Genomic DNA, 15,214 nt, shown 5'->3' with positions numbered 1-15,214 from the left:
TCAATTCGTTTTTAAAGTGCCTGAAGATTTGACAAGAAACACTCTACAGGCATGGCTACAAACTCATCACAAATCAAAATACATATCAGAAAAAAAATGACATAGGTAATTTTCACTGCAAATTGTTCTTAAAAGGTAAAAAGAAAATGCCTGACGAACTCCAGCACAGCTTCCAAAGCCCTGCATACGAAGACAGGACTTCAGTGCCGTGCGCTGGGAGCTCACTGTGCCTAAAAATAAGAATTTAAAAAGAAGCCTGTGGTCTCCCATTAGAAATCTCCCATTTAACTGCATTCATTTTTCTCTCATCTCTACTCCTGTCCGAGTTTCTACTAACACTATCACAACACTCAGGACATGTTACAGTTTTAGTTTCCCTATTTCTTCCTTGCTACACTGTCATATGCACTTTGCACACTAGTGTTCAACAAATCAAATCACTAGGTGAGGTGTTTACTGAATGAATGAATGAATGATACAGTTAAGATTTGAAACTGAGAAAAAAAACTAAAAACTACTTAAAATACCGATTGTCACTCGGCTGTCAATGAGAATGTTAGATTTTAGCAAAACACCAGCCTATTTGAATAATTCAGACATGCTATGCCTTTTTCTTTTGTCTTTACTTTTCTGGGTTTAACTGCACATGTTCAAAATCCAAGCTCACAACCTGCTAGCCAAATTCAGTTTGTAGAAAAATGTTTTATATGCCTATTTTTAAATGAAGCACTTCGCACGGAAAATTCAGGCTACACGTTTCTCTTCAAGTTTTCTAAGATCTAGCAACGGTGAGCCCCATTCCCACATGACAAAGACGAGACCACAGGAGCTGTGGCTGCCTTTATGAGACAGGATGCTCCACACTGCTCAGGGCCCCATCCTTCCTGATCCACCTTCCATCTGCTACTTCCCTCATCCTTGTGACCTCCCTGGTCCCATGGGACACGTAAGCGCCAGACCCATTCTCTACGCTTATGGATTATTAAGGTTTAAAATTTTTTTCAGGGGCACCTGGGTGGCTCAGTCGTTAATTAAGCATCCGATTCTTGGTTTCGGCTCAGTCATGGTCTCACAGTTCATGAGTTTGAGTCCTGCCATCAGGCTCTGCACTGACAGTGTGGAGCCTGTTTGGTTTCTCTGTCTCTCTCTCTCTCTCTCCCTCTGTCTCTGCCCCTCCCTCTCTCAAAAATAGATTTTAAAAAATTTTTCCCCCAGATACCACACAGGAAGTTCCTCCTTTTGTTCATATTCTATGGTACTGATTATCCTTTCTCCTTTAGCCAAGGAGTTGCTAGATTCAAATCTCAAACTAATAAAGTTAGAAGGGACAAAGGGAAGAAAAATGGTACCTTTTAATTGGCTCCTGGAATTTTAATAGCATAGGGAAGCAGAGAAGTTAGAGTAAGGTTTCATGTGAACATATCCATAGAAATATACTGGAAGTCCTACCATATGTAGTTGAATGTCATTGTAAGCGAGTTCACTGCAACATGCTTTTTGATATTCACAGGAATATTTCCCCTGAAATATTCTCCAGAAATACAGCTATAAATAGAAAAGGCTGGTGACACGTTGACATATAAAATGGGCTCCCCTCACGGACCCTGGCAGTCCAAAAATGATCCACTGAACTTTGTAATCAATTCCACAAGAACCTAATCACATAAAAGGGCAAAACTACTGCTCTTATCAACATCATTCTTTAAAAAACACTAGCACAAAATTATTACATTCTTGGACTTCAGAGAAGTTTAATCTTATTTCAGAACAATGATAATGGTGACATATTAAAATACTTCTGTTTTATTGGAAACCGGGGGGGGGGGGGCAGTTACATCTAGAGTAGGGCCCGTTAACTTCAGCTCCAACACCATTCACCTACAAACTGAATTTGATTTATAGGTTACTAGCATATACCCCTAAGATGGAAAGATTTTCTGAAATCATATGCAGTGAGTTAAACCCAGAAACTGAAGACAAATGTGATTCTGCTGGTAGATATTATACAGGGTAAAAATCCTGACTCAATGTTTGGTTCCCTCCTTTTATGACAATCAGGATGCAAATCAGAACAAGTGAGTAAAATGGGAAATAAAATCCTTTAAAAAAAGTAGTTCTAGAACTTGTTTAGAATTCTTGAAATGGAACATCTTAAATTCATACTTAAGTTACTTCTTAAGTACTTCAAAAATTACTTGATGAATATTCAGTATAATCAAAAAGGTTAATTCACTGAAAGTTTACAGGCTAAATTTTCAGGGGAAAATGCAGATTACTCAAAAGCAGAACATACAGATACTGCTGATGCTGTTTAGATTCAGAGTCAGTGGCTTCCTGGATGGTAAATATTTAGAAGAAGATGAATGGTTATAGCAAAAATAATAAAGAGGAATAGTGTCAAATAGGGGCCTAATTATTCCTAAAAGACAATATGGATGGTACCCTAAGGTGATGAGTTATTGAATAACAGGAAGACACAATCTTTACACTGCCCGAAAGTTGTTCTCAATGGCAAAAAGTTGTTTCTGGGGCTCAGTCATGTTTACTTACGCATATCTTGCCTAAAGCAGTAAGCACCACTTTGAAATAAACCCTACCCTACATTAAAAGGCATTTGAATCTAAAGTTCTCTTTAACCCGAATGAGCCACTGCTGGTCTTAATTGCCAAAATCTGTACTTTTAATGCAAAACCCTTTGGTTTCTAAGCTGAACAATTAGAATGGCAGTCACTTTGTAGAACACTCTGCTCCAGGAGCCATCGCTGGAGCAGAATAGGCAGACAAAGGGAAACAAAAGCCAGATATCCCCTGGCTGGCCACTGTAGACCATGGGTCAGCTTTTAGCTCAACTACTGTAACTCTGTCTCATGAATTAAAAACAAAAAACAAAACACAAACTTCATCTTCATAAAGATAACACAAAATAGGACTTGGATAACAAAATGTCTTATTAGATGCTTTAGATACTTTAAACCTATTATTTAAAGAAATACACAACAACATCAGAAAATATTAGTGTACAGGTTTGTTCTCAAAAAGAAATGGAATTAGGCAAGGTGACACTGTAAAAGACTGTGCAGACCATAAGCAAGCATCATCAATCATTTTCTCCGGGTTAGTAAGTGCTAGGCTTCATTGAGTTCACCGTGGACAGAAAGAAGGGGTGGGGAAGTACCTTTAGTCCAAGCCAGTAAGCCCAAATGACAGCGACTGCATGCTTACGCCTAGCCTCCTCCTTCAAGCGTTTCAATTCCCTTCGAGCCTAGAACGTTTTAGATAGTAAATAAAAGAGACGGCCCAATGCAGACAGCACAAATGACCAGAAGAAGATACCCCACCAAACAGAAGAGCCAACTTATGAATAAGGATCTCAGAATGATAGAAGAATAGGGCATAATCACTTAAACCCAAAGAATCCGCGTAAGTCTGGTGCAGTCCTTTGTATGTTTAGTGCACTGAGCCTCTGTTCCGGAGGAAGGCAATCTATGTGGTACCGGAGGTAAGCCATGCCTCTGCCCCCCTACTTCCAGTTTTCCCTTTTTCCTCCCTCCTCATTCTCTCTCCTTCTTCTACTTCTCCACACTCTCTCTCTCCCTTACCCAAGCCTTAGAGCTGTGAGTGGTACCTAGTGACTTCAGCAGACTTCCCTTTGCTGCCAGTACCCAGGACTAGAGTCTAGGAATTCCTGTGTTCATTCATTTGCACGTACAAAAAGACAACTCTTGAGAACAACCATTTAGAACATGGAAAGAATAAAGTTGTTTCTTTCCCATTAGCAAATTAGAAGTAGCACATATCAAAATTCAGTGTGAGCTAAGGCCCCGGACAGTGAAATACACTGAAGCAAGATAAAAAGTGAAACGACTTATGGTTTAAAAATTAATCTTAGGGAACAGTCAATCTGAAGCATGCTACTTTGAAAGATGAAACATGCAGTGATTTTTCACCACTTTTGGTACTCAGACTGGGAAATGGGCTACCTCAGTGGGGAAACCCCAGCGATAACTGTCTAAGAGTCCTTCTGCCTCAGCTAGGACATTTCCCTCTGATTACTAAAGGAACTAGCCTGTTCGTCACAGATTTTTCAAGGGGTGGGGGACACAAATGAACAGCTCTGGTGAGTTTTTTTGGCAAATTAAGATCCTTATACAGGCAAATGTTGACTTTTCTCATTTTTCTCACAAGATGGACTTATAATGCTGACAAGGTAAACTTAAAAACATAGGATTATATTGATATTTATGTTTCTAACTGGAATACACATTTTTAGCAGAGATGACCTTTGATTTTCTAAGTAACAAAAACATCTAAAAGTCTCGTCCCTTGGGGTATGTGAAATGTTCACAGAGCCCACGACTCTGCCTGGGGATTAGTGAGAGTATTTCAGGAGGCCTTTGTTTCTGAACACAAACAGCTGAAGCTGAAATTCTTGGGATTCTTCAGCGGCAATGATAGCTAGCTTTGCATGAACACAGCTTTCTGTTCAATCACAAATGATCATTCTTTTCGCATACAATATTTTGCTTATAATAATCAATGGCGGCCACAGTGAGCCTAAAAAACAATTTCATTCGTGGATTAATATTTTTTAAGGCATGCGTTAAAGGTGTTCTTCCTGTCACCATGTTGCAGAAGACCAACTGAAGCCCAAATCTTAACATTCCCAACATGCCCCTCCAACCCCCCACCCAACAAAAATATCTCTAGAAAACTGCTGGTATATACTGGGGGGAGGGGGGAGAGAAAAGGGAAGGAAAAAAAAAAAAACAATGAAACATGCATGTTACTTGAGGGGTTTTTTTTGTTTTTGTTTTTGTTTTGTTTTGTTAAAGAGCAACTGGACCAGTGCCTCATTAATAAGCAATTAGTCTTTTTGGCCTACACATGCTTAGGGCTCCTACTAACGTGCACTACTACACTATCACATCCAGGTTTATTCGATCCGGCGGCTAGGACATGCACCGGGGTGAGGCACTGTTAACTGTAGGCATTCACCCCCTGACAGGCTAAAGATACAAACTGGTTATTGCCGATTCCGGGACGGAGTAATGGGATGTGCGAATCAAGTACCTTAGATCCGAGCCAGTAAGCCCAAATAACTGCAATAGCATGTTTATTCCTAGCCTCCTCCTTCAGCCGGCTCAGTTCCCTTCGCGCCTGTGATGCATTTGAAAAGGAGTTACAGAAAAGTTTAAGGCAGGAAAGGTTACTGCTGGTTCCCAAAGGAGAGAGAAGAAAGACACCGGTCACCATCACACAGCAAACGCGAAAGCGTGTGCCACCACCCCACACCAAAACGTCAGAGAGAGAGAGACAGGTAAATGCGTGCTCAGTAGCTTAAGCCAGTGAAACAATTTCTGACACCCGCCCCCGCTGCCTTCCAGGGGGCAGTGTCTGGCCTACCTGGGTACCATGCCAATAGGCCGCGATGGTGGTGGCTGCCTCCTCACAGCGCTTTTGGTGCTTCAGTTCCCGCAGGATTTTTCGGGCCTAAGGTGAAGAATCACCCAGAGAAAGTAGGAAGTTAACAAAAAGTAAGATGCCATACTGGCTGAAAAACATACTTGCAGAGACAGTCATAACATCCACTGTCAAGCGAAAGATCTATCGTTGAAAGAAAGGAAAAGGGGACATTGCTTATTCGGCCTAAACGGACTATGAGAAGGTAGTAAGTAAAGAGGTCACTAAGCACAGCAGTGTGGCCCCCATTCAGACCGAGACAGCAGCCTCCTGTGCCCTAACGTGGGACATGAAGAAATGTGAGCACGAGCCATAGAAGCTGGTGCACGTCAGATGGAAGGAATAGCTCTCGGGATGCGGTCGGAGGATCTCCAGTGCTCCAAAACCCATTTACCACCTTCATCATTGTTGTACACGACGTCACCTCAGCTGTAGTTTTTATGCGAAAGAGATGTTTAAAAACTTGCTAAAGAAAATCTCATTAGTCCAAAACCAGTGGCTTCTCCCAGGCAGTTACCAGAAACTGATTTTATGGGGGCCCGGAGGACATGTTGGTTGGGAGGTGGGCTCGGAATGTCTGAAGGCTCTAGATTGGAGACACGGACCCATGATCCAGTAATAAGGTCAAAGAAGGACTTGCAGGCAGTGATTTCACTTACTCTATGTGCTTGCATTTATATTCTGGCATTTACTATCGCACAGCCGCCAAATTGACCCATGGCCTAGACAAAGGTCGATCGATGCTACTGGACTCCCGGCCCAATGTTGTACCCTCTGTGAAGGGGTTCTGGGCCTGGGAATTGTCTTGAAGTAGCTCCTCTGCATTAGCCCACTCCACAGAAATCTCCCAGTAGGGAAGTGGTCAGAATAGGCTCTGAAGGTTCTTTGACTTAGAGCAGGGACAGTAAACTTTCTGCAGAAGGCCAGATGGTATTTTTGGCTTTCCCGTTTATAGGTCTCTATCACAGTTACTCAACTCTGCTGTCAGAGCGCTAAAGCACAAGATGTATTTACACACAAGATGTAAATAAATAAGCAAGGGTCTGTACCCATAAAACTTTATTTATATGAGCTTTGTACTTATATTTGTATACATATTTATATACATTTTATATTTGTATATATATTCATATGAAAGTTGTATTCCATATAATTTTTACATGTCATGAAAAGTTCTCTCTGTTATTTTAAACAATGCTTTAAGAACATAAAAGCCATTCTTCCTTCTGGGGTTGTGCAAAAACAGGCATAGGCTGTGGACTGCTGACCCCTGAACCAAGCCTTGCAGCCAGGATCTGGAACTAGGTGATGGGTACACTGTGATCCCGACTAGAATGGCCAGAGCTCAGGATGTTTTGATCATGACAGGGCAGCCCACAAGATGGTCACCAGGAAGTTATGGAAGGAGTTGGGCCGGGCAGGACGCACAGGTGCGGAGGCAACAGTGTCGACAGACAGCCTTCTGGACTACCACTTCCCTTGCAAACGGGGGGCAAGAGGATATTGAAATCATGTACGGTATTATTTCAAGACTTCCTGCTTCGAGAACAAAGCTCTTGAGAAGAGAGCCAGTTAGAAGGATGCGGCCAAGACATGGTCACAAGGGCCCCAGTGTAGCCCATAATATTTATTCTTTCCATCTGACTGTTTACAGGGTAGGCAGGAGATGAGGAGCTCCCCCCTGCAGGGTGACCTTAAAGACATCATCCTCCTTTGTGAAGAACCTAAAAACCCCCAATAAATAAGGCTCACTTCTTTTAAACTCACCTTCCAACCCCGGATATAAGACTGAATTACCAAGGCAGAACTCTTTATCTGTTGATACCTCTTTTGTTGCTGTGGGACAAAAGGGGGAGATTGTTACCAGTTCTGTTTACACATCTATAATACCTATACTGCAAGGATTGAGACAGAGTACTTGCTCACTTAGTGCAATTAACCCTTCATCTCCCATATTCCTCCTGGGAACCAATATGTAAAGAAACCCAAATATCAAACAATCCAAAATTATTACAGTTAATCCGGAGTATGTTTCAAGGGTGCTAAATATAATTAAATGAGTATCACTTTAATTGAACTGAGGCTATACAAGTGACTCCAACTCCATTCCTGCACTCAAGGACTCGCACTGGGTACCAATCAGCAATGTAAAATAGAAACCACATCCTGGGAGAGTCAAGTGAGCACCAAGTAGGTTGAGATACAGCCAAAGTTACTTCCAGGCAGGGAAGGTTAAAGAAAACCCAGTGCGGCAGGCCATGCATGTGGGCACGGCAAGATCAATGCCCAAAGGCCCTTTTTACTTCTACTCGGAAGAGTGGAGGCCACTGGAATACCGTCCCTAGAAAAGTGAGCTCGTATTGTATTTAATGTGGAATATTCACCAGCATGTCAGCATCTGTGATGACATTTCACAGCTTTTCTAACCAAGCCATGAAGTCATGCTGTGCCTCTCTCACTTTGGAAATGCTGGATTGCTCAGCTCCCTTTTCTGAGTGGGACACATGCCTTCCAGCCCTCTAGGCTAGATTTGGAAAGCTCAGAGGAAACAGAGTGATGTTATCAACACATGAGCAGCAGAACAAAAGACAATGCCAGACAGACAAAGAGAACCCTAGGACTTTGGACAAATCACTACCTCCTCTGGACTTCGGTTTCCTCATCTGTCAAATGAGGAGCTAGAAACTCGGCAAGATTCCTCACAGAGCCATATTCCGTGGCTATAGAACAAACTATATCTATGATATCTGACCATCACTTCTGACATGCATCTGATACCTTGATGTTTTCTTCTGAAGTTCCTAAATGGCTTGAAAACAACTCTATCTAACTTTAAAATTCATCTCACCTGGGTGGCTCAGTCAGCTGAGCGACCAGCTTTGGTTCAGGTCATGGTCTCATGGTTTGTGAGATCAAGGCTCACGTCAGGCTTGTGGCTGTCAGCACAGAGCCTGCTTTGGATCTTCTACCCCCTATCTCCCCGTCCTTCCCCCACTCATGCTCGCTCGTGCTCTCTCTCAAAAATAAACCTTAAAAAAATTCGTCTCATAGAGCTATAAAATATAACGGAATATGGATTTTAAAATAATCAGCAACTGAAGATGGACATTCAGAAAATCTTTGAGTTATTTGGTTGAGAAAAAAGGTTGAGTTTAATCACTAGCTTGGATAACATGTAGTTAACTGGCTGAGATATTTAGTTCAAATTCTAAAACAGATGTAACTAACACTAGAGCGAAATTAATACCTTCTCTAAAAGTTGGGCTTATTATTTGTTTCTGTTCTCCCAATTAATACTAGTTATAACTCACCATCATGAGCTAATGATACATTATATGGTGGTTCCTTTTTTCACTTGGAGATATAAAAGTTCTATATAGGGAGGGAAGGTAAAATAGCACCCGCTCTCTTCGTTCATTGCTTTGTTTCTTCTCATCCCTCTAATGAAATGCCCCCTTCCAGAGGGTATTCCTTGACCATACTATCCAAATTTATATCCTATCTCCTCACTATTCTTTATCTCAGTAATCTGTTTCCTTCCCAGCTGACTACAGTCTATAATTGTTCTGATTATTTACTTGCTTACACGCATATTGCCCCTCACTAGGTATGAACTCCATGAGGTCAGGCATCAGTTTTGTTCATGTTGCTATCCCCAGAGCCTGGCAGAGTAGGTATTCCAAAAGTATTTGTTGAATTCAAGATAGATGAATTCACTACACTTTCCAACTTGGATTTTCTTAATGATCTGCAAACAAAAAATGACAAAAAGGGTTCCCTGACCACTGGCTATGTGTTGGTCCTTCCTTTCTCAGGCAAATATAAAACAGAGCATTATGAATCTGCAGAAGAGCCAAGTGCCATTACTGTGTACACAGAAGAGAATCCACCACAGACAGGTTAGTGACAACAGTCCTCTGTGCCTCTGTAGAATACGTATGAATGAATCTCTCATTGTGGCTGGATAGGTTCATACGTGAACAGCTGTAGTACCATTGGCTGTACCCTTTCAAACCATTTTAAGGATACTCCCTTAAAGCTGAAGCAGTTTTTTTCCTTTGGCTTCATCATTTAAATATCTCATTAATTTCTCAAACGTGGACATATTACACTAAAATGTATTACATGGGAATAGGTCAGCAAAACTGTGTCCTGATTATACACTGCTTCATAGCAAAACTTTTCCAGAGCAGAAAAAGAGAGTATCCTAAAGGAGATGTGATTGTAAATTCAATTCATCTTCCGATTCTTTAGAGAAAAAGCACAGAATGAAAAAGCATTCAGAAGTAGTGTTCTTATCACAAAATTCATTTGTGAGAACACAGCCTAAGTTTAAGCCAGCCTAAAGGCAAACCTTCAGATTTCCCTCAAACCTGTTATGCCTCCAATGAAATATCTATAATCAAGTGAGAAACAAAATTCCCAAAAGAAATTCCATGTCAATTAACTAAACATACTTTATTTTTAAGTCTTTTCCCATAGATAATAGGGCCAGCAATCTGAGGACTAAAGGAAATCCAATCCTTTCACCAAATCCAGAATTCTACTAAAATGTGGCATCAGTTTTCTGGAATTAAGCCACTTTCAGTGCTGCTACAATACATGGAAAACAGCCAATTATTTTGGAAAACTGAGCCTACCCCACGAAAAGGGTTAAATGACACCGTCTCTTCCAATCCGATGAGCAAATTCAAGATTTAGATTTCCCACTATGTGGACCTCTATCACTGGAAGGCAGTGTGATATACTCAACTTGAGCTATGAAATAGTCCTGGATTCAAACCTCATCTTTGCCACTTAGCAGCTGCGTGACCACGGGCAAGTTACTCAACGGCTCATGCCTTAGTTTTCCCACCTTTAACAAAGGTACCACAAAAGCACTCAATTTATGAGGTTGCTGGGAGGACTGAATACGTAAAACTTACACGCAAAGTACATAACAAATACTAGCCAATGAGCATCATTCTTACAGAGTAAAAGGGTGGAGGCTCTTACCGCGTATCTCCTGTACCAGGCAGCTATCACGATTTGGCTTTTTCTCATTAGTAGGAAGTGGGTACGACATTTCCACCCCCGATAAATCTTCTGAATGAGAGTGGCCAAGTCCTCAAGACGCTGCTTCCTCAGGTCTTCTAGCTTGAATAACTAATAAGAAAAGATAGCTGGATTTATCAAAACTCTACCAAAACCTTATGACATACATGAAAGACATCCCCAGGCAGAAAAATGTCATGATGTTAAAGTCAACCCCATTTGAGGAAAAAAATGAATAACTGTCTTGATTATGGATGATATGGATAATAACCCATGAGAAAACTCTTTTCATGAATTCATACAAGATCACTATTTATCTTACGTGATATAGAATTTATGACAAATCAGAGAAGGGCTGAACTGGGCACTTAGATTTACCTTTACTCTACCCAGGAGAATGCAACTGTTACGGCAGGGAAGTGCTGATAAGGTCTCTGTTTAACAATTCAAACATTCTTCCAGATTCTCCAAATTTCCAAATTACCCAAAACACTGTTGTATTCGTTATACTTCATGCCAATTCATTTATAAAAAAATGCTCCCTTGGACGTTCCTAAGTAGAATTTTAAGCTTAAAATTTTCAGCTTAAAATTTTTTTAAATATGAGGGCTTTCATGTACCTCAAAATAATAGGGCTGTCTTTCCTAAGATTATTGCATAATTCAGGTATTATAAATACAGACTGAATTTACCTCCAATTCCTATGAGTTAAGAAGGTTTTGTTGTTGTAACAACAGTTCCTTTATGATTTATGAAGTGTTGTACAATCTAAGATTTTGATGTTTCATAAACAAATACACGTGTTCTTTTAATGCCCCCTTCTCGCCCATCCTCTCGGACATTTGCAGAAAAAACTGAATGAGGCACTATCGGCAGCATCTTGGGTAATGTTATGAAGTTAAATATCGTTTAAGAACTTGCCTATATGATTATAACATAAGTTCAGTCTGTAAAGGTTTGGGTTACGTACCGTTCTTGGGTTCCGGATGAATATCTTTGATCTACCAAAGGAGTACTCTTCTACAGGAATCTCTAACTCATTAAAGAGAACCTCCACGCCAGCCCTATAAAAATAAATAAAAATAGTTTTTCTGAGTTACAAAAAGAGGTTATCTTCTCTGAAATCACAGTATCAGGTTCTCAGTGGTATAAAATAATAGCTTTCTTTCCAAGTATAATTGGTCTTTTAGTAAGCAGCCTTCTATCAAAGAATCTTCAGACTGAATTCCACGAATTAAACCAAATCCAGGTAACACTAAAAAAGTAAATTTGGGTTCAGAACTATGCAGTCTAAGACAATAGGGTATTAAAATCGTATCTTGATTTCATTAGCAGAGGTAATCTTTGAATCAGATATACCCATCACAAAGCACCAGTCAGAACCCAGAGGGTGTGTAAGAAATTCACACCTATTTTGAATGCGCATGGTTAATTCTCCAAAATATTTTTAATATTGCGCCTCCGTGCCTCACAGTGTGGGCAGGACCCAAGAAGAGAGTGCTAAGTGCCAGACCAATGGGGTGTCATGAAGCATAGGCCTTATGTGGTAGGAGCGAGGCCTGCCTGAACTTGGCTCTGACTTCTCCATCCTGGACCCCGGTTTCAACAGCAATTTCTAACTAAACTTTATCCCAACAACCTATGGCCTAGGTGCCAGGCAGGGAGTGAATACATGTTCTGACCTGGAAATTAGCAGTGGGAACAAACAGTACCCACGTTCTATATCATCTGGGTATTGAATTTTGTAGCAGAGACCCCATCATATGTCTGGAGTTCATCTCCTCGTAGTAAAGGGTGAGTGTCTAATACTATTGATGTCCCTATTAAAGGCCAGTCCAGTAAGAATGTGGACGCAATACCAGTACGGTGAAATCAAATCCCTAGTCTCTGCACGGGCCCGTAAAAGAGGCACGTTGGCCTTCCTGTGGCAGTTGGGAGAGCTTCTACAACCTACAGAGAAGGGGCAACTCCTCTGACTGGTGAGAGCAGAAGAAAGACCACCAGACAGGCAAAGCCCACTTTCTCTTCTGCAGCAGCCCCCCCCCCCCCCCCCCAACCAGCACACACATTCTCTCTGCATGTGGAGAGCTCACAGGGGCTGCTCCATGGGATGGGCCTGTAGTGGTCCAGCGCTCTGTCTGGGACGGGAGGGCTAAGTACAATTCGGGGAAGATAAACTGAAAGCTGCATGGCCCAGATTCTGCCATATTCTTCAATCCCGCTTTATCAGCAATAACACTGACTCTCTGAGTCCAATCTGCTCCTATATCTATTTCTCCATGGGTGCGGACCTCGTGCAAAGAGAAAGACCCTCACCCCCACCCACTGTCTGTCTCTGGGGTTAATTCCCTACAGAAAAAAACCAAAAGGGTGAGAGCACTGATCCAAGATACCTCTAACTCCACCCTTTTATGATTCTACACAAAAATACTTAGCAATTACAGATCCCTTCCTACTAACTTGCCACAGAGTATTTTTAAAATTCGTGGATTGGATAAGCCCCATCCAAACCTTACAATTGAGACCTCTATAATCAATCAATAATTAATACAAAATGGTATCCAGATGGAAGATGGTCCAATACAGAGGTTACATCCAACTTTCCGTCAAATTCTGTATACTAACAGCACGTGAAGAAAACAGCATGTTATTTGTATCCTTTATAACTTCATTATTAAATGTAACCAATGAATTTCTTACCTTGCTGGTCCTTTCCAATGAGGCCATGTTTGTTTACAAAGCATTTTGTATCTTTCTAGGCAAGGTTCATAGGCCTGCCTGAAGGCATAGCCTGCCCTCCTGACTCGGACATTCTCCAAAAGTCCCAGGTACCTGATCTGATGACACACAAGAGCCTCGTTGAAGATGTGTGCTGCTTTTTTATCATTTGGTTTGATGCACCTAAAAGATTACAAAGATTTTAGGTTTTAAACTCTGTCTCTTACGGATATATCTGTCTGTGTTTTATAAAATATAGTATATAGTTATTTACTGCTTGGGATAATTATTTATTATTCTTGGGTAACCTAGTCATTTCTTTTAAAATTATTTCAAATCACTTTACAGAAAATATGTGACATACATGTGAGTTAAAAAAGAGTAAAATACCAATCCATACAATAAAATGGATGAGTATCACTGACATTTTGTTGACTGAAATAAGTTTGACATAAAAGAGTACATTTTTTATATGAAGTTCGAGAAAAATAAATCTATGGTTAGAAACCAGTTTGCTGTTACCTCTGGGGAGAATTAGAGGTACAGATCAACAGGGAAGGGGCATAAAGGAATCTTATGGGATGATAGAAATGTTTTATATCTTGGTCCAGATGGGGTTAAAACTTAAACAAGCTGTACAATGAACAGTCATACACTTTACTGTATTGTATGTGTATTAGATACTTCAGTGACATTATTAAAAACACTGTTGTCTCCCTATAACCCCATATCTCCCTCCTTTTCAAAAAAAAATTTTTTTAATGTTTATTTATTTTTGAGAAAGAGAGAGAGAGAGAGACAGAGTGTGAGCAGGGGAGGGGCAGAGAGAGAGGGAGACACAGAATCCGAAGCGGGTTCCAGGCTCTTAGCTGTCAGCACAGAGCCTGATGGGGGGCTCAAACCCATGAACTGTGAGATCATGACCCGAGCTGAGGTCGGATGCCTAACTGACTGAGCCACCCAGGTGCCCCTCTCCCTCCTTTTTAACAGGGCATTTTGCTGCTCAAAGAAAGACAACATTTCCCAGCCTCCTTTGCAAGCAGGTGTGGCCATGTGATTAAAACTGTGGCCACTAGGATCATAGCAGAATTAACATATGGCACTTCCGAAAGTGTCTTTAAAAGGAAGGGGCTTGCATTCCCTTTGTTCTTCTGCTAACTGCTCGTTGGGAATGTAGCCATGGTGGAGAGCCATCTTTGACAATATGGATGAGAGAAACACCCTGGGAATCACAGAGCCACAAAACAAAGATGTCGTATTAGCCCTGGAGTCCTTATACTCAGAAGTTACATAACAAATAAATGACAATCTTGTTTAAGCCATTGTTATGTTTGGATCTTATGGAAGCAACCTCTGTATCTTCATTAACACTGCTGCTAAACATTTATGGTTACATTTGCCTACCTATAACTGCTAAATAAATTCTACACACATATGTAATAGATGAACAATTAAATCTTATGACCTCAGTGTTTTTATGCTTCTCCTTTAACATTTGTAAAAATAATGTCCACTCTTTGGCTTAAAAATAGACAACCACGGGGTGCCTAAGTGGCTCAGTCTGTTAAACGTCCGACTTCAGCTCAGGTCAAGATCTCATGGTTCGTGGGTTCAAGCCCATGTCCGGCTCTGTGCTGACAGCCCAGAGCCTGGAGCCTGCTTCAGATTCTGTGTCTTCCTCTCAAAAGTAAATAAACATTAAAAAAAAAAAAAAAATAGACAACCAGATCAGTGGAACAGACTAGTGTGTTTAGACTTAGACTCTTACATGTGCTTTCAACTGAATTTCAATAAAGACATCAAGATAACTGAATAAAAAATAAGAGTTTTTTTTTTCTTTTCAATATATGATGCCAGAGCAACAGGTTATCTATATGGAAAAATATGGACCTTAAATATGAAATTTGAAACTACAAAGACTCTAGGAAAAAATATGATAATATTCACAAACTTTAGTTCATTAAGACTTCTTAGAAATACATTAAAACCACTAAAAGGGAAG

The 15,214-nt window shown here is 40.7% G+C and overlaps 1 protein-coding gene across 7 annotated transcripts in view; it reads right to left on the bottom strand.

Moving 5' to 3' along the window:
- The window catches only part of MYO1B (myosin IB), a 190,632-nt gene that overhangs the window by 18,214 nt on the left and 157,204 nt on the right, over window positions 1-15,214 (bottom strand). For 3 of the 7 annotated variants that reach the window (XM_045480562.1, XM_045480559.1, XM_045480558.1), the window contains 7 exons: window positions 13,195-13,395; window positions 11,465-11,558; window positions 10,456-10,605; window positions 7,228-7,296; window positions 5,404-5,490; window positions 5,071-5,157; window positions 3,176-3,262 (listed from right to left, as the gene is read on the bottom strand). In XM_045480562.1, the coding sequence (XP_045336518.1) occupies window positions 3,176-3,262; window positions 5,071-5,157; window positions 5,404-5,490; window positions 7,228-7,296; window positions 10,456-10,605; window positions 11,465-11,558; window positions 13,195-13,395 (775 nt within the window). The remainder of the gene's footprint in view (window positions 1-3,175; window positions 3,263-5,070; window positions 5,158-5,403; window positions 5,491-7,227; window positions 7,297-10,455; window positions 10,606-11,464; window positions 11,559-13,194; window positions 13,396-15,214) is intronic. The other 4 variants (XM_045480561.1, XM_045480560.1, XM_045480564.1 and 1 more) reach the window with 2 other exon arrangements.

This window comes from Leopardus geoffroyi, chromosome C1 (genome assembly GCF_018350155.1).
Source record: "Leopardus geoffroyi isolate Oge1 chromosome C1, O.geoffroyi_Oge1_pat1.0, whole genome shotgun sequence".
Taxonomy (NCBI): domain Eukaryota; kingdom Metazoa; phylum Chordata; class Mammalia; order Carnivora; family Felidae; genus Leopardus; species Leopardus geoffroyi.
Note: the sequence above shows the minus strand (reverse complement) of the source record. Positions and strands in the feature narration are given on the sequence as shown.